General features: G+C 40.2%; 2 protein-coding genes across 2 annotated transcripts; one reads left to right on the top strand and one right to left on the bottom strand.

Annotated features, from left to right (window-relative positions):
* Positions 1-1,172: 1,172 nt before the first annotated feature.
* LOC121145469 (olfactory receptor 51F2) lies at positions 1,173-2,123 on the top strand. The gene has a single exon (XM_040964327.1). The coding sequence runs from the start codon at positions 1,173-1,175 to the stop codon at positions 2,121-2,123; it is 951 nt and encodes a 316-aa protein (XP_040820261.1).
* A 6,304-nt stretch (positions 2,124-8,427) lies between these two features.
* Positions 8,428-9,372, bottom strand: LOC121145416 (olfactory receptor 52R1-like). The gene has a single exon (XM_040964244.1). It carries the CDS (start codon positions 9,370-9,372, stop codon positions 8,428-8,430), a length of 945 nt encoding a protein of 314 aa, XP_040820178.1.
* Positions 9,373-18,532: the final 9,160 nt, after the last annotated feature.

Here is an 18,532-nt window from a genome sequence, read left to right as displayed (position 1 = left end):
TGTCCATGACTTATCAACTTCATAACGTTCTTGGTTAGTCACTGGGGGGAGTAAGGATTGCTATCTTCATCTTTATTATTTTTCCTGGTCAAAAGAAATATACATTTCAGTAACCATAAATCTCAATATTCAGCATTTTCTTCATGACCAAAGTTCTGGACACAGAGATCTAAGCTTAGTGTCATGGTTCCTTTTTTTTAAGTCCTTCATCAACAGTCCTATCACAAAACATCACTAGGAAACAACAGACTTTCAAACACAAACCTAAAGGAAAATATAAGCAAACTTGCACTCACATACTGTACAATATCCACTGTTTTTATAATCTATATTTACATTTCAACATTGTTATGAAGAATTTTATGCCAGAAAATCATTTCACAATCAAGAATGAATTAAGGCTTTATTAAAGTGTAAATATGAATGTAATTTATAGATGATACATGCATGCCATCCTTAGATGTTCAGTTTGGTTTGATCTGGGTTGTGATTTTGACTTCACACATTTTAGGGGGTTTTCCAAAGGATTCTAATGTGCTGGTATGGCTACACGCACCAATACAGTAGTCTCATTTTATTGGTAAATTCTCAAAACAGACCATGAGATTGAATGAAATGGTCAAGTTCATGCAAACCAAACCAAATTGTGTTGAGTTTTGGGGATTTTCTTATATTCTGTTCACATTTCCTTTCCTTCACTATTCCCTTCAGTATTATGTATCAGCTTGCTTCTGTTGTTTTGATTCCCTTGTACCTAGTTTTTCTTTGTCTTTTTCATTGAATTTTCCAAAGCGTCTATTTCTGTATCTTTTTCTGTAGTATCCTGGTGTCATTTTAAATTGGATACATTTGCATTGTTTGTGGTCCAACATTTGTTTGTGAACATTTTAATTCAATGTTGTTCTAATTTTGCACATGTGTTTTTTTGCAATTGTTGGCATTTGAGTTTCAGAGTGTTCTATGTCAATATATTATTTGATGGTGGTCATTTAATTATTAAAATACAATAAATTTATTTTGTTTTTTATTATATTATTATCAGTTTTAGTTTTACCATCAAATTTTGGATTTGTATACAGTATGTTTAGGGGCCTTTTTTGTATTTAAAAAGTATTATTTCCAATCATGAAGTATTTGATTATCCAAATATCCCTACTTTCTCAGCCCTCACCATGTTGGTCTTCAATTGCACCAATGCTCAACCTCTGACCTTCCTGCTGACGGGAATCCCAGGCCTGAGGTCAGCCCAGATATGGATCTCCATTCCTTTCTGTATCCTGTATGTTGTTGCTGTCTCTGGAAACTGCCTGATCCTGTTGGTAGTACTTCAAGAACGGAGCCTCCATGAGCCTATGTATTATTTTCTCTCCATGCTTTCAGCCACAGACCTCAGCTTGTCTCTCTGCACACTTTCCACTACGCTTGGTGTCTTCTGGTTTGAAGCTCGAGAGATCAATTTGAATGCCTGCATTGCCCAGATGTTCTTTCTTCATGGGTTTACATTCATGGAGTCTGGGGTTCTGTTGGCCATGGCCTTTGATCGTTTTGTGGCCATCTGTGACCCCCTGAGGTATAGCAGCATCCTCACAAATGCCAGAATTGCCCAGATTGGGGTAAGCGTGTTGATAAGGAATGTTGCTGTGATGTTACCTGTGGTTCTTTTTGTCAAGAGGCTGTCCTTCTGCAGTTCTCTAGTCCTTTCACACTCTTACTGCTACCATGTTGATCTCATTCAACTCTCATGCACAGACAACAGAATCAACAGCATCCTTGGTCTGTTTGCGCTCTTCTCTACCACAGGATTTGACTGCCCTTGTATCTTGCTCTCCTATATCCTGATCATCCGATCTGTCCTCAGCATTGCTTCCTCAGAAGGACAGCAGAAAGCCTTCAATACCTGCATATCACACATCACTGCTGTAGCCATCTTCTATATTCCTCTCATTAGCTTGTCTCTGGTCCATCGTTATGGCCATTCAGCACCTCCATTTGTCCACACCGTCATGGCAAATGTTTTCCTGCTCATACCTCCAGTGCTCAACCCTGTTATCTACAGTGTGAAGACTAAACCAATTCAAAAGGCTATTATCAAGATCTTAATTCAGAGGAAATGCCAAATTTAATCACCACTTAGCTCAAGTTAATTATGTACAAATAAGTGCTTTGATAGGAAATACTATGATGATATGATAATGCACATGTCTTCAAAATGCCTAGACGTGCCTCCAGAATTCAAAATATGTAACTTAGAGGTAGCATAATAATTGCTTCATTTCTTTGTCAATAAATCCTTATCAATAACACTCAAATTATAATTTTGCATTTAATATAGTATGAAATTCTATGTATAAACAACTAGTCCTAATTTCAAGTCATGTGAATTTTGTATAAATTATTGATTTCATGAGTGGGTGTTTAGCCTGGCAGGGAAAGTGTCTGTTAGGAGCTCACAACCTATGTTGGAGTGTCTGCGTTTGATCCCTGGCTCTGGGACTGAGTAGGGGAGACCTACCCTAACCCTCTGTGAGCTAGTATTCCTCATGGCATCCACATCTTTGGCTGCCTGGATCTAATACCCTCAAGGTCCATTCCAAGAGTTTATATATCTCTGGTCAGTGGAATTAGGTATGTTGTTCAGTGCATTTCCTGCTAAAATGTGGGTAAGATTTTTCTTTTCAAGCTTTGGTAAGACCTGATTTGCTTTGATGCAAAGCAAGATCTGACATCAGTTCTTCTGAAAGTTATCATTTGTGAAGCATTGCATTCATGAAATTCATGCAAAGTTCCCACACAGAAAGTTCTGAAAATTAGAAGGGAGTTATTTTTCTTGGCATCCGGTATTAAAAGTTTTAAAGTTTTGTAGGCTTCTTCAATCAATCTCAGCATTCTGGGAATAAAAATCACATTATTTTCTCCTTATGTGATTCCCTGCCCTTTTCAGTGTTTTGATTTTGTTTGAAACCTGAATATGCAATCTGTCTAACATTTCTGCAACACTTTCAGTTAAATTTTCTACCTTATTTTCAGTTACAAGATCCATAGAGACAATGACTTGCATTATAGGTTCTAGGTTTTCTCGAAATTGCTGATGCAGACAACTCCATAATTTTTAGAAATGTTATTAGATACAAATGGAAGATGAGTTTTCAGACCCCAAATCACTAAATAACTTGATGCCTTACCTTCCACCTAGATCTCCCGAGTCAACTACCAGTGAATGACTTAATAATTGAAATTCCACTGCATTTAAAGGATCATTGTATACTATCTGAGACCCAATGTGGTCTTAGTTATCAATTGGTTATGTTAATAATAATGTGATTCCAGGGAGTCCAAACAAGAGAGCATTAAACCTTAAGAGAGAAGAAGAATAGTTTGGTTTAAAAAAACAAAACAAAACAAAACCCCAAAAAACCCAAAGCTTTATTTAGTCATGTGCTGAGCCCTATTAGGAGACCAAATCTTAAGGATGATTTCAACAGAAAAAGCTTAATATATGGAATTATTAAAAGGGAAGAAAGTGGAGGGAATTGGCTAGTAGGAGTTAAGAGAATTACAAAGAATGTAGAAGAAGCAGATATAAGAAACAATGACCTCTAAGGCTAATGTAGTATACTCAAGTAGGAACCCGCTTGTCTTCACCTATTCCCTTGATATTGGTAGGGGGCCTTTTCTGTAAAGTTTTGTAAAAATATGACCTCTGGTCGGGCCAGGGAGAGTCATCCGCAGGAGCATGCCAAACTGCCCCTCTGTGGGTGCTAGAGAGACTGCTGTGTGTTGGGTACTGTTGTGCCCGGGAGCTGACAGGCTACTCCTTACAAAGGTCTAAAGCACTTTTGTATGTGGGTGGGTCAAACTGCTTTCTTGGTTTGGGATTGGGGGATGGCTCACCAAAAGGTTGATTTGGTAAAGTTTTGATGTGCACACACATAATGAGAGCAAAAGTAGGAAATGCTTCCTCAGTTTGAGTGCTGGCGTATTCTACTTGAACTTATGGTTGTGGCCTTGTTGAACCAGCAGAGAGCTGGTGAATGAGAATAGTGGCTAAATGCTGAAGAATGCTGAGCACTGCTGGGACTGAGCCCTGGAGAAACTGCACAGTCCAAACAACCGAGCGGAAGTCTCCCCAGTGGGTGTCAGCACAGGAAACCACACAGAAAACTGGAAAATATTGTCTTTCCCTCAACACAGTGTTCCTTTACCACCACCTACTGACCAACCATAACATTGTGTTAGCTGATAAAAGAGAAATACACATTTTATTTCCAGATTCATGTATTTATTTTAAAGGCAGAGTGGAGAGGGTTGGGGGGCTGCAAGAATGCAAGAGAGAGAATCTTCCAACTGCCGATTCACTCAGCGAATGTCTAAAACATCCAGGAGTGGGCCAAGTGGAACTCTACCTGAATTTCCCAAGTGGGAGGCAGAAATCCCAGTATTTCGGTCATCATCTACTCCTGCGTTAGCAGGAGGCTGATCAGAATGGAAGCTCTTGGACTCAAGCAGGCACCATAATGTGGGTCAGTTACTCCAAGAAATACTTTTACCCACTGTATCATAATACCTGTCCCCGAAGACAACTATCTCACTGGCCCAATATCATCATGACAAAATAGCTATAAAGAATTTAGAGTTGAAAGACGATAAGTCAGTAAGATGCAAACCACTATCATGGATAACTGTAGCCAAATCCTGCAGGACCCTCTGAAGCAATATCAAGTATATCTGGGGATATTCCACTCAGGGAAACATGGGAGGAAACAAGGTGACCATTTGATCTCATTGCACTTAGGATTTTACTCCGTGAGTTCCTGTTCACTCGTTTTGTGGGTTTCACATGTGTAAATAACAAATAATCACTTGTGGATATCTCATGTCACAGTGCCAGATCTGGGAGGAAGGGCAGTAAGTACATAGTGCAGGCCTAAGGTGGGGTGCTTTCAGTTTCTATTTGCGTCTAATAAGCCAATGACTGATGGGTCTGGTTTTGTCAAAAAGGGACTGGAAAATGAGACAGCAAAATTTCAAGTGATGTGCCAGAAGTTTTTGGCTTATCCATTAAGCTCAAACCCTAATGTTCTAGCCTGCAGAGTTGTGGATTCAGGATGTGGTCACCTCAGAATGAGATTTGAACCATTCTGTTGTATCCTTCTTCTTTTTGATTTCAGGGCAGATCTTGGTTGCCCATTTAATCTGCATAGATCATTAAAGCGGTATGCATTTCTGCTTATTGCCTTCTGCTCTTCCTCTCTGTCTGTTTAAACCTAAACATGGAGAATAAAAATGATCCAGGAGAAAGTGTTTACTATTGAGTCTTTTTAAACAGTTGGCATAGACCCAGGGTAATGCAGAAAGTGCTGTGTGCCTTAAAATACACAAATGAGGTCTCAGAAAGGGCTGGTGACAACAACCCCTTTTGCAGGGAATATATGCCACTGCTAAGCTAATAGATAACCCTATAGGGTTCCCAGGAAAAGTAGAAGATAAATCAGAGAAAGAAGATGTTGAGGAGTTGAGGCTTTTGCAGCAATTTGAAAAAAACAGATGAAGATAATATAACTTATTGCATTTTAAGCTAAATGTATTAAATTTTCTATATTTGCTTTTCCATGATAGTTTTTAATGTATTTTATTAATTACATTTTAAAATTTCATTTTCGCATGAAATGCCTGTGTACTCTTACGTAGGACAGTGAGTGGCACTTCAACAAACGCAGATTAGACCAATTATCCAGCAATCAGCCCTTCTTTTTCCTTTGTCAGAGACAATAGTTATCCCATCTGTTTTGTGGAACACAATAGATCATCATGTGAAGTGAAATGTTGCAGACACGGAATGACAAGTGCCACACATTTTTTTTTTCATGTGTAGAGTCAAAGCATTTCACTTTGGAGAAAATAGACAAAGCATATGAGTTTGAGAAAAAACTAGGAATTAAAAAATGAGTAGGTAAGCTGTAAATCCTTCAATTAGATTATAACCATTCATATTCCTAGTTTCCAATCACCTTAGTCTCCAGTCATTACAGGTAGTTTGAACATAAGGCAAAACTTTTTGTGTTTTTTTATATTCAGATAATTTATATTACTGTGTCTTCCTTGGAGATGCCCATGGAATCCAGCTTTGCCTTGCAGAAGTGATTCTTCAGAATTCAGAATTATATTGTACAAGTTTGAGAAATCCTTGAGTCTATGTTTTGCAGGCAAAGCCTGCTCTTTTTTTTAACAATCTAATTCTAAAGTATGGTATTCAATTACATATTCCATGTTCTCTAGTTGTCTATCTAATATTTGTACTAAATTCCAAATGTTGCATACTGAGTTTTTATTTTTAAGATTTATTTTATTTTCATTGGAAAGAGTACACAAAGAGGAGGAGAGAGAGGAATATCTTCGATCTGATGATTCACTTCCCAAGTGGCCGCAATGGCCAGAGCTCAGCCGATCCGAAGCCAGGAGACTTCAGCCTATTCCGCATCTCCCACGTGGGTGCAGGGTCCCAAGGCTTTGGCCCATCCTCTACTGGTTTCCCAGGCCACAAGCAGAGAGCTGGATGGGAAGTGTGGCTGCTGGAATTAGAATCAGAACCCATATGGGATTCTGGCTTGTGTAAGGCAAGGACTTTACCCACTAGGCTCCTGCACTGGGCCTGCATATTGAGTTTTAACTCTTAACAAATATACTTTCCAGAGATTTTTCATTTCAGGAACTGGTTATCCTTATGAGAACATACATGGTACCAGGTCCTATAGACATTCTGATATGTGAGCATTATTCCCTTTGGATTTAAAGGAAAGAGTGTTGAAGTGTTCAATGATTTTAGTGTAAAGATTTTAAAAGAAACATGCTGTTAATAAACAACTTAAAAGTTAATCCTAAGTACAGTTAATATTTCAGTAGGATGTTAAAAATTCGAATGGTTTTTTTCACCTCTTTAAAGTGTACATTCCTTTCACTCCCTTCCCCTCCAAAAATCTTGTTTTGAAATTCTTTGTCCAAATGGAATTCACAGTTGTAGATCAGCCAGTACTTCAGTTCCCTTAAACCTTACCATCAGCGTTCTCAAGAAGTTGTGATCTGACAGCAATTTCATATTTCAAAGTTCAAACGTTCATGGCTGTAATCTATCTCTTAGATCCTTATCCTGTCAGAATTTTCAGTTCACTTCCCTTATCTTTGCCACTGAATCGACTTCCTCTGCCTACTTTTGTTATCATTTGATTCTTTGTTTTCCCACACAAAGATTGAAAGTTTTGAATTTTAAAAGACATGAATGTACAAAAATAAAATGAGTATGCCACAAATCCCGGTATTCCTAGTCACTCTTATTAGCATCTTGGGTCCATTTCTCCAACTGTTATCAAAACACATATATTGTTTTGCAGTATTGGAATCTGACAATTCATTATTTCCTTTTCTTTTAACTTACATATTGTATGTTGATCATTCTAAACATCTTCAAAGACTCATAGAAAATAAATTACTTAAGAAAATGTAATGCTTGCTTCTAGTTTCTATTTTCAAAATAAGTACTTGTTTATTTACATTAGAAATGGAAGCAGAGAAGAGGGAGGGAAGAAGAAAGAAAGAGAATGATCTATTACTGATTCACCTCAAACTGTTCCCAAATGTTTGTCAATACCAGGCCCAACCCGAGCATATCCATGAAACAAAAAAGAAGTATGATATTCAAATGTTCCCAGTAAAGTTTTTTTAATGGATTTATTTATTTTTGTTGCAAAGTCAGATATACAGAGAGAAGGAGAGATAGAGATCTTCCATCCAATGACTCACTCACCAAGTGACTGCAGTGGCCGATGCTGTGCCGATCTGAAGCCAGGAACCTAAAATTCTTCGACGTCTCCCATGCAGCTGCAGAAACCCAAGGCTTTGGGTCGTCCTTGACTGCTTTTCCAGATCACAAGTCAGGAGATGGATTGGAAGCGGGGCTCCCGGGACTAGAACAGCCGTCCATATGGGATCTCAGCATGTTCGAGACAAGGGCTTTAGCTGCTAGGCCACTGCGCTGGGGACCTCCTCTTAAGCACTATGACAAATACTACCCTTGAATTATTTTTAAATGGTATCATCAATGTATGTTTTTGACAAGATATGAATAGTGCTTTGATCTTAGTACCCTGTGGAAGGTGACATTATACTAAAATATCCACTGGCTTATATTATTATTTTCATGTGATGTGAAAACATATGGAAGTCAATTATCATTTTTATCCATCACATATTTCAGAACCTCTTGTTCTAGATAATTGGAAAATCATTCCTCTTATTTCTGGAAGAATGGTAACATCTGGGCCAGCTGTTCACAGAGTAGACTAAGGAATCATATGTAACATCTGAAATGATTTCTTAACTATGTTCTAGGACCAACAGGGCAATTGCAGTGGTAGTGATGCTCCAACCTTTGGATCAAGGCTCTTTTCCACAACATGTTGGGACAACCCTGTCCCTGATCTGCTTGGTTCTTACTCCATAGATGATGGGGTTGAGCATGGGAGGTACCAGTAGATAGACATTCGCAAACATGATGTGTACCACTCGAGGCACATGATGGCCAAAGCGGTGGGTGAGGAATGTGAAAAGAGCAGGGATATAAAAAGCCAAAATAACACAGATATGAGAAGCACAAGTGCCAAAAGCCTTCAGGCGGGCTTCACCTGAGGGTAACCGCAGCACAGCTCTCAGAATCATCACATAGGAGATACCAATGACAATAATATCAAAGCCAACCACGGAGAAAGCCACAAACAGCCCATACATGCGATTGACTCTTGTATCAGCACACACTAACTTCAAGACGGCCATGTGCTCACAATATGACTGGGGGATGACTTTGTTGGGACAGAAGGGCATCCTGGAGACCATGAAGCAGAAGGGGCTCACCCACAGCAGCCCTCTCACCATCACAGCTGCCCCCAGTTTGACCACTACAGGTGTGGTCAGGATGCTAGAGTGCCTCAGGGGAAAGCAGATGGCCACATAGCGGTCCAAGGCCATAGCCATGAGAATCCCAGACTCCACAGAAGAGAAGGTGTGGATGAAGAACACCTGGATGAGGCAGGCGTGATATTCAATCTCGTGAGCATGAAACCAGAGAATGGCCAACATCTTTGGTTGAGCGGAAGAAGAAAGCACTAAATCAGTGATAGCCAGCATGGCCAGAAAAAGGTACATGGGCTCATGCAAGGTGTGGTCAGTTCTGATTACATGAAGGATAATGATGTTGCCAACTACAGCCACCAGATACATGGCACAGAAAGGAAAGGCAATCCAAAATTGGGAATTCTCCAGTCCTGGGATTCCAAGCAGGATGAAGGATGCAGGATGAGAGGAGGTGTTCCCTGAAGCCAACATCGGGTGATTAATATGCTCTCCATTGTGCAGGTGATCGTTTATCTGCAAATAACGATAATCATATAACTATAATTACTCACAAGTATTTCACATGAAATATCTGGGTGATGAGAAAATTTATCTATTTTTATTTAAATTGAGACAAAGAAAATGAGAGAGAGAAAAATGTGAATGAGAAAAGTGAGAATGAGAGAGATATTGAGAATGTCTTCCATTTTTAGATTCACAATGGCAGGCCTGATATCAGAGCCTGTGAATCCATCCAGTTCTCCGAGATGGATTCAGATGCCTAAGGACGTGTTCCTCTTGTACTGATTTCCTATGCATGTTAACAGGGAACTGGATCACAGTCGGAGCAACCAGGACCTGGCAGGTGCTCTGCTATGGGATACTGTGATGGCGTCATAGGTGCAGCTACAGACACTGCATCACAATGCTAGACCTGGCAATTAGGTTTAATTTAAGCTATTTTAGTAAATCAAACATTGCAACATAATGTGACACATGCTGGTACTCAGGGTCCAGAGTTTTAATCATTGCATAATGGGACCACCACAATGTTATAGTTTATTCATTCAAAGTGAAACGAGAATATACTCATCATGTGGTAGTTATTTGTAGAATATTGATATTTTTATTAACCTTGCAATATGCAAACTGAAGTGTATCTTGACAAATCATTTCATAGTAATTCTAGGCTTTTTTTGCTTTAAAGCTAACAACTAATCTTTTCAAGTTTTCCCATTGGTTTATTTTATGTCTTTATGAAGCCTATTTGGCTATTTCAGGCTTAATGTCAACCTGTTTTTTAAAAAATTAACAGTTTATGCAGCATTGTTGGGTTAGCTTTGGCTCTAGGATGGGAACCATGAAATAAAACTGGTTGACTAGCTGTGCATCTCTCCTAGATGAGCTACCTTTAATGCTTGCTCTTCCTAGATAAGGGTAAGCAAGCATCTTCTGAAAAAATATTAGATCATGCATATTTTGGACTTGGTTGGCCATGCATTTTCTGTTGCAGTAGTCAGTTTACATATTGCTGTGCCAAGATAGCCATAGTTAATGCATAATTGTATATCTATGTTTCTATTAAATTTTGCTTACAAAAACAGATGCAAGATGAACTGTTTCTTAGGCTTAGAATTTGGTTTGAAAAATCTTAGTTTGTATGTCCTTTGTAAGAGAAACATAAGGCAAGCAGCATATCCCTTCAAATCACTGTGCCCTATCATTTCTTGCAGCTAACAGGGTTGAGTCAATCCTAGGAAGGATTTCATTGCATTGAGAGATGGACTTAATCTCTTTCTAATCTGCCATAGTTTATCCTAGTAGCTTAGGACCTTGGCTCAGACAGCATAATACTTTTCTAAACTGGAAATATTACCATTTTACTTTGAAAGTAGGTATAAGATTTTTCAAAGTAAATATTCTTTCTAGAAGGTAGAGGGACTAATAGACACATGCATGTGAAGGCGAGTATCTCTGATTCCCTTCTTTTCTGCCTGGGTTTCCCAAACAGTCTTAGGAATTCTGTTAGAGTCAGTGTCTTCTTCCCTGTCCGACTTTTACCCTTCGGTGTCATTCTGCATTCCTGTGGTGCACCCTGAAGATTGGGGTACCAGGAAACACACTTGGACCACCCTCCTTCCTGTTGGTGAAGGTGCAGTTCTCAAAGTGTTTGATAATTTGTAGTTACCCTTGAAAGGGTGTGCTACTTTTGAAAAGCATTACTAGACACTTTTAACAATTGCTTTTAACTCACCCCAAATCTCTGCCTTCTCATTCTATATAATTATTAATGAAATTAAGTTCAGAGGAGTGAAATGGTTTTCCAAGACAACAAAATAAACAATGCTCTAGTGCACATCACAGTGTGTGATTTTGGTGGGACCCAGCTACTTGGGCTAGATAATGGTTGATTGAGACCCCTGGCCAAGTCCAGTTGGGTTAAGAGAGGAGGGCTGCCTTCTTATGACAAAGGCAGATGTGAAGGGTCTTGTACAACCACATTCTGAATGAGACACAGATGACTCAGGACCTCTGCTGCTTCCCTCAGCTAGAATCTGGAGTAGCTGCAGAATGGCCTGGTTTCAGGAGGGGTGGGCCACCTTTTCTAGGACAGCATCTTTACTGGCTTCTGCCCAGGAATCTTAACACAGAACTCACCTGTTCTGCATGCTTTTCGGGGCATTACAACATTCTCCATGTCCACACTTCATTACTGTTTCAGACACACCTTTCTTTTTCCTCTCCACTTGTACCTCCAACTCTCCAACAATTTTTCCACAGGTCAGAGTTCACTACAAGCAGATGCCTCTCTGCCTCCCTTATTGTATTCTGCAGTCTCTGATTTTATGCTCTCATATTTTCTGTCTTGAATAGGGGGATCAGAGTCATCCTGGGACACAAGTTTGAAGGAATAGAATTCTTGACTGATTTCTTTCTCCTTCCTGCTCTGTGTTCACTGTCAGAAGTCCTCTTGTATTTTTTTCCTCTTACAAATTTAGGGACTGAATACAGGCAGTGTGAAGGATACAGGGCATGTGCCATGTATAGGGGAATGTCAAAGACATGGCCAATTTTGTAGAATGTGAAAGATGCCTAATGTGGGAAGCACAGACTATCAGTTTGTTTTAAATAGAGGGATTTAAACATGTATTTCTTAAAATGCAGGCAAAAGGAGTACAATGTGATCCATCCATCCTTCCTTCTTACTTTCCTTCCTTTCTTCCTTCCTCTTTCTCTCTCTCTTTCCCTTTTCTTTCTTTTTCTTTCTTTCTTTCTTTCTCTTTCTTTCTTTCTTTCTTTCTTTCTTTCTTTCTTTCTTTCTTTCTTTCTTTCTTTCTTTCTTTCTTTCTTTCTTTCTTTCTTTCTTTCTTTCTTTCTTTCTCTCTATCTTCCTTCCTTCCATCCTTCCTTCTCTCCTTCCTTCCTTCCTTCCTTCCTTCCTTCCTTCCTTCCTTCCTTCCTTCCTTCCTTCCTTCCTTCCTTCCGTATAGAATTCTTGTTAGTGCATACTGAATGCTAACATTGACATCCTCGCATTTGGAAGCACTATGTCCAGATCAGTTCATGACAAGGAGTTTTTAAATTTGATTTTTCTGCTGCTTAGAATTCAACTACATTGTGTAAACTCCATATAGCTTTTGCTTCAGGGGATGTGATTCCAAGAACTGGGTTCTTACACTGAGTAGAACTTTGCTTTCATTGATGAGTATGGGTTTAAATTTTGAACATTGGGAGGCAGGAGATAGCTAAGGGCTAACTGGGGAAATTGAGCAAAGCAAATTCCAGCAGTCTCAATCTGTTTCTTCTTTTCTCTATTTCTGACTGCTTTATTATCAGCCAAGATATAGAAGAAAGAGAAGGGCCTGAGGAACTGAAAAACCCATATTTGTAAAGCTTTCTCTGGTCTGTCTCTGCCTCCATTAGCTTTGAGCCTGACGCAGGAGACAAAGAAAGGCAATTGGAAGTGGAAAAAAACATTGCAGGTCCAAAAAGGTTGCAGGGCCCCGTGCTGTGGTCTAGTGACTAAAGTCCTCGCCTTGAATGCTCGGGATCCTATATGGATGCCAGTTCTAATCCTGGCAGCTCCACTTCCCATCCAGCTCCCTGCTTGTGGCCTGGAAAAGCAGTTGAGGACGGCCCAGAGCATTGGGACCCTGCACTCATGTGGGAGACCTGAAAGAGGTTCCTGGTTCCTAGCTTTGGATCGGCGTAGCACCGGCTGTTGCGGCCACTTGGGGAGTGAACCATCGGATGGAAGATCTTCCTCTCTGTCTCTCCTCCTCTGTGTATATCTGCCTTTCCAATAAAAATTTTTTTAAAAAAGTTGCAAGCTTGACAAACCTTGAAGCAGAAACTCTGTGTGTGTGTGTGTGTGTGTGTGTGTGTGTGTGTGTGTGTGTACGTGTGCACACACTAATGGCCTAAATTCTAGGTGATTTGAACTACCCCTCACCCAAGACCAAATTCCCACAAAAATCACAGCCCCGTTATCTTTGGGGTCTTGTGTGTCAGACTATTGGGGTGCATCTACTCTCTTAAGGAGTGTACTTTTTCCTTATAATAAATTTTGCTGTTTTATTTGATATCTGAGCCTTGTCCGTTGTATGATGTTCAAAAAACCCAGACTGTGCCTTCTTACTGTCCACTCCAACCAAATCAGAGGACCTAGAGGTGGTCACTCAGCTGCACTGTTAAATCTAGCAAAGGAGTGAAGGACAAAGTGGCAGGTAGCAGTCCTTCCAAGAAACAGCTTACGGAAATGTAGACTGCGTTTTATCACTTTGGGTGTGTAAAATCAGGTGAAGTGCCATGGTGCTAGCGAGTATCGACTCAGATCCCACAGTCTTCAGGGAAGTTTTGTGTGTGCACGGGTCTTCCTACCTTTCAAGGATCGGCCTGGAGGACATGGAGCGACTCCTCAGTTTTCTCCCCATGCCAGAGTGAAGGTCAGCAGCCAGGAGTCTGTATACCCTGAGTTTCTAGAGAATCAGTTAGTGCTGCCCTTGCCTTCAGGGTCTTCAAAGGTTCTGTGAGTCCCACTGCTCTCTAAAAAGAACAGAGGTGCCTGAGGCAAAAGGAATCACTCACTCTGAGCTCCTTCTCTCTTCGGTCAAGCCAAGAATGATCATAGTGGCTCAGACTTGCTCCTGAGACTCAGCCTTTGAAAAAGACCTCAGATCAAGGCCTTTTGTAAGGGGTTTTTCCTTCCTTCAAGTATTACTTCTCTCTTTCTCCCTAAGCTCCACTGTCTCATGTTCACATTGGATGCCTCTGGGACTGGAGATTAAAGCTGGGAATCTTAACCCCTAACTTCCTGTTTCTAACACATACACAAGTGCAAAGCAGGGAGGTGGCACACCTATATTAGAGAGTGCAACTCTTATGGAACACAGTATGGAGATTCCGCAAAGATATGAAAATAGATCTACCATGTATCCCAGCCATCACACATGTGGAAATCTACCAAAATAAAATGAAATCAGCACATGAGAAAATTATTTGCGCATTCATGTTTATTGCATGTCAATTGATAATATCTATGACATGTTTTAACCCAGATGTTTATCCACAGTTGATTGGATAAAGAAGTTGTGGTAGGGTCTGATGTGATGACTCAATAGCTAAATCCTCGCCTTGCATGTATTGGGATCCAATATGGGTGCTAGTTCAAGTCCTAACTGCTCAACTTCCCATCCAAAAATCTGCTTGTGGCCTGGGAAAGCAGTGGAGGCTGACCCAAAGCCTTGGGAACCTTCACCCTTGTGGGATACCCAGAAGAAGCTCCTGGCTCCTGGCTCCTGGCTATGGATCAGCTATCTCTGACTGTTGTGGCCACTTAGGGAGTGAACCAGTGGAACAAAGATCTTTCTCTTTGTATTGCCTTCTCTCTGTAAATCTACTTTTTAAATAAAATCAATAAATTTATTTTTAAAATCAGTTGCATTAATATAGATTGCATTTTCCTATATTCTCAGAGAAAATATATGATATTTATCATTTTGGTTCTGACTTACTTCACTAAATAATGTTTACCACTCGCATCTTATTTCTCTTTTGTGTGAAAAACTGTTGCGTGAGGATTCAAACTCAGCCCTTATGACTGAACTCCTAGCTCTCCTTATTCTAGAAGCAGGATCGCAGCGTCCTCTAGAGCTGGGAATAGGAACGGGAGGGAAGCTGCCGACTGGGAGAGTAAGACCTTTCAGAGGCTGCATCATTGATGCTTTGAAACCAACATGTCTAAAAGAGAAGAGGTACTGGATTCAGAAATAAATGCTATCTCCGTGACAATATGATATACTTGACGATTTAAAAATGTTCATCCTCCATCCTCTAACAGAAGTTAATTTGTTTAATCAGAAACTACACCTGGCTTGCAGGACTCAGTATGAGAGGTACAACTATTTCTGTGTTCCTGAATGTATCCCAATATAGCAGTATATGTTTCCTATTCAGCGCTGGGTGAATTCTGGTTGATACCTCTCGCTTCAAATGTGTTATTTCACTGTTATAAGAGAACAAGGTTGTTTCAATATGATACACTTTATCAATGTGTTGAAGTAGATATTTGTGATTTTAACAGTGAGTGTGTGTTGAAAAAGCGTTTGATAGAATTCATCACATAAAATTATTAAAGCTAAATAAACTTGGACAATAACCTGACTACTTAATTATTATAAGATTCATCCCAAAATCTCACAACCAGTCATTAGTTATCTATAAAATAAGAAACTAGCTTTGTATGTACACTTTTATTATTATTTAAAATTATTTGGAGGTTTCAGCAAAATAAATAAAAAGGAAAATGATATAACTTGTATGACTAATGAGGAAAATATACCAATAGTCTATATTTTTAACTATGTGTATAAAAATATAAAAATATCTAAAATTAAAAAATACTGTAACATATGTGATAAATTGGGAAGTTACATTTATGAAAGAGAAAACTCTTTGGAGTAATATAACCTAAATATAAACATATATTAATAAAATGTAAAATAGATTTAACAGAAAGTTATTTTATTGGAAAATACTTTCAAAAATATTAGTAGATGAAACACCTGTCACATATTCTTTAATGTGAATACTTGTTAATAATTATTATCTTACATTTGCTGTACAGATAAGTCTTTTTGATAATTATTTTTATTTTTGATGATTTTTACATAGTTGATTAGGGTACAAAGGGCTATAGGAGGGTGGGTGAGACTATGATTTCCATCTCTCTCTTTTTTCCTTTCTGTTTTTGGGGGAAGAGGGGAGACAAGGAGAGCAGCCACACCCAGCCTTCCAAATGCCTCCACTGGAATAGGCAGCCACCCAACACCACCCCAGGGTCCCCGCTATGGGGCATGCTCTGAGGGTCCTGCTCAAGAGGTTTTGATAGTTCAAGAGTTCTGAATTACTGTCTATCTTGCCACTCCAAGCACGATGAAATCTCTCCAGAATCCAATGGTTGACATAATGCACTTTAGAGGCTCTGTTTGCCCAGGTATTTGCCGCCAACACTTTGCTTGAGTAGTTGATCAACTTATTTTGTCTTCTGCTGTAGTACCAGATATCCTCTTCAAGCTCCAATGTACTGCCATATTCTCCATGTGCACCTGGATATGCTGTCCACTGCTCTGTCTAAGCCACTGCAGAGGCACAGCTTTGACATATGCACTGCACAGCCAGACCATGGAGCCTGCAATTCTCTCCTTGGTTGAGGTTCTGAGTCCAGTGATTCAGTTGGATTCTTTGGATCCCCAAAGAAACCTCATCTGAAATGATCCCAGATCTGATTCCTCTGTGTGTTTGCAAATACAGGGTCTGGCACAGCCTGTCGCCTTGATCAGGCTGATGAACATGATGTGATTGCTGCGTTAGTTCTGCCTCCAGCCCTGTCTTTTACACAAACAAATGGGTATTGGAGCTGAACCTGATTTCTGCCCGCTACACACTCAGCTATCATGGAAACCAGAGAGAGGTGCATCCTAGTCAGAGAGACCTGCTATAATCCCCCACCAGGCCTGCCCCTCCTCACTGGTTCCTGTGCTTGCCAGTATGTACAACAGACTAGTACAGTCTGTCTCACATCCTATTCAGTTTTCATACACGTCAATGGGCATTGAAGTCTAGTTCAACTCAACCAGCCACACTATCCAGCTCACACCCGTGCAAGTGGATGCCCCTCTCTGTTTAGCCATGCCTGCCCCAGTCCTGCTTCTCATACTCACCAGTGGGAGTGGCAACCCAAGAGGGAGGTGCCCACTGTTTCCCTATTAGGCCTACTCCCACTCCCAGATCTTGTACTTTCCAGATGGTTCTGCAGTTTAACCTGACATGATTTGTCCTCTGTGCTAGCATCTGCCAGCTGATGCTGAGGCAAAGCCCAACCTGTCCACACCCGCTCTGGCTTATGCATGCACCAGTAGGAACAGTCAGCCCAGCCTGACTTTCCCGTGGTCTAACTCAAATGAGGCCAACAGGTGCTATAGTCCTGCTTAGTCTGGTCTGCCCCCATCCCAACTCTCACGCTCACCAGTGGGAGTGGTGGTTTATCAGGAAAGCCCCACGCAGCCCCACTGTCGGGCTTTCCCACTCCCCTCTAGGTCTCATGTGTGCTGGCATGGCCTGTCTTACCCTGATATTTGCCAGTGGGTGCTGTAACCTGGCTGGGCCTGACCCATACCCAATTCCAGCTCATGCTGGTGGAGGCTAGAGCCTAATGCAGCCCTCCCAGCCCCTAGTCCTGACCTTGATGTGAAATGGCTTGTGTTGCGACCCCATCTGCCCTGACCCACACTCCATTTTGGTGCTCAGCTTCGCCAGCAGGTGATATGAACTGCCCCAGTCTGGTTCACCCCTGAACTGAGTCGAATGTATGCCAGTGGGTACCATTACCTGACCTGGCCTGGGCTGCTCCCTATGGACAAATAAATTTTATTTTGTTTAGTAGGGATTTATTTTCACCCTAACTCACACTGTGAATCTATATGACACATGAGTAGAAGGCTGAAATTGGAAGCAGAATCAGGATTTGAATCTGGAACTCAAAACCCACGCAATCTATAATGGGATGTGGACATACTAAGTAGCTTTTACATTTCTGAAGCAAAGCATGTGTATCTATGTAATCCATTAAAGTTGATAACTGACCTGTAGCTCAGTCTTACAAAACTAACAGCAAAAGTACATATGGGGAGCTATGTAAGAATGTATATTTCACATGTTGGAAGTAGCATAAAACTGAAGGTAACTTTAACACCCATTAATAGAAAGTAGTTGAGTAAGAGGAAGTGTAGCCATATCTTAAATAGTATATATTCATTTAAATGAATTAAATCTACACTGCCTGATTGAGATTTATATTACAAGTGTTAAAATACATAAAATGGCCTATAGAGTCTTATTCAACTATTGAACTACAAGCAGAACGTTTCCCATAGCATTATTAATTGCATTGACATAAAGAAAAATTAGGAACTTACAAAAGAAAATAAGTCTACTTGTACAGCACACTAACCATGAAATCTCAGTTGTTGCAACTGCAGCATTTCTTGAAATGTTTAGTGGTCAGTAGGTTGACAAAGATCATCCTCATGTAAGCAGCTCTGCATTGGCAAGTCTGTCAGATATCTAGGCAAGCAATGGTTCCAGGCTATAT

The sequence above is a fragment of the Ochotona curzoniae genome, unplaced genomic scaffold (assembly GCF_017591425.1).
Source record: "Ochotona curzoniae isolate NIBS_2020 unplaced genomic scaffold, NIBS_Ocur_1.0 scaffold_3223, whole genome shotgun sequence".
Taxonomy (NCBI): Eukaryota; Metazoa; Chordata; class Mammalia; order Lagomorpha; family Ochotonidae; genus Ochotona; species Ochotona curzoniae.
The sequence above is the reverse complement of the archived record's forward strand: the minus strand, read 5'-3'. Positions and strand labels throughout refer to the sequence as shown.

Bases quoted from the DNA above. Each gene is read 5' to 3' on its own strand.
- LOC121145469 (XM_040964327.1), top strand. From the start codon at position 1,173: ATGTTGGTCTTCAATTGCACCAATGCTCAACCTCTGACCTTCCTGCTG.
- LOC121145416 (XM_040964244.1), bottom strand. From the start codon at position 9,372: ATGTTGGCTTCAGGGAACACCTCCTCTCATCCTGCATCCTTCATCCTG.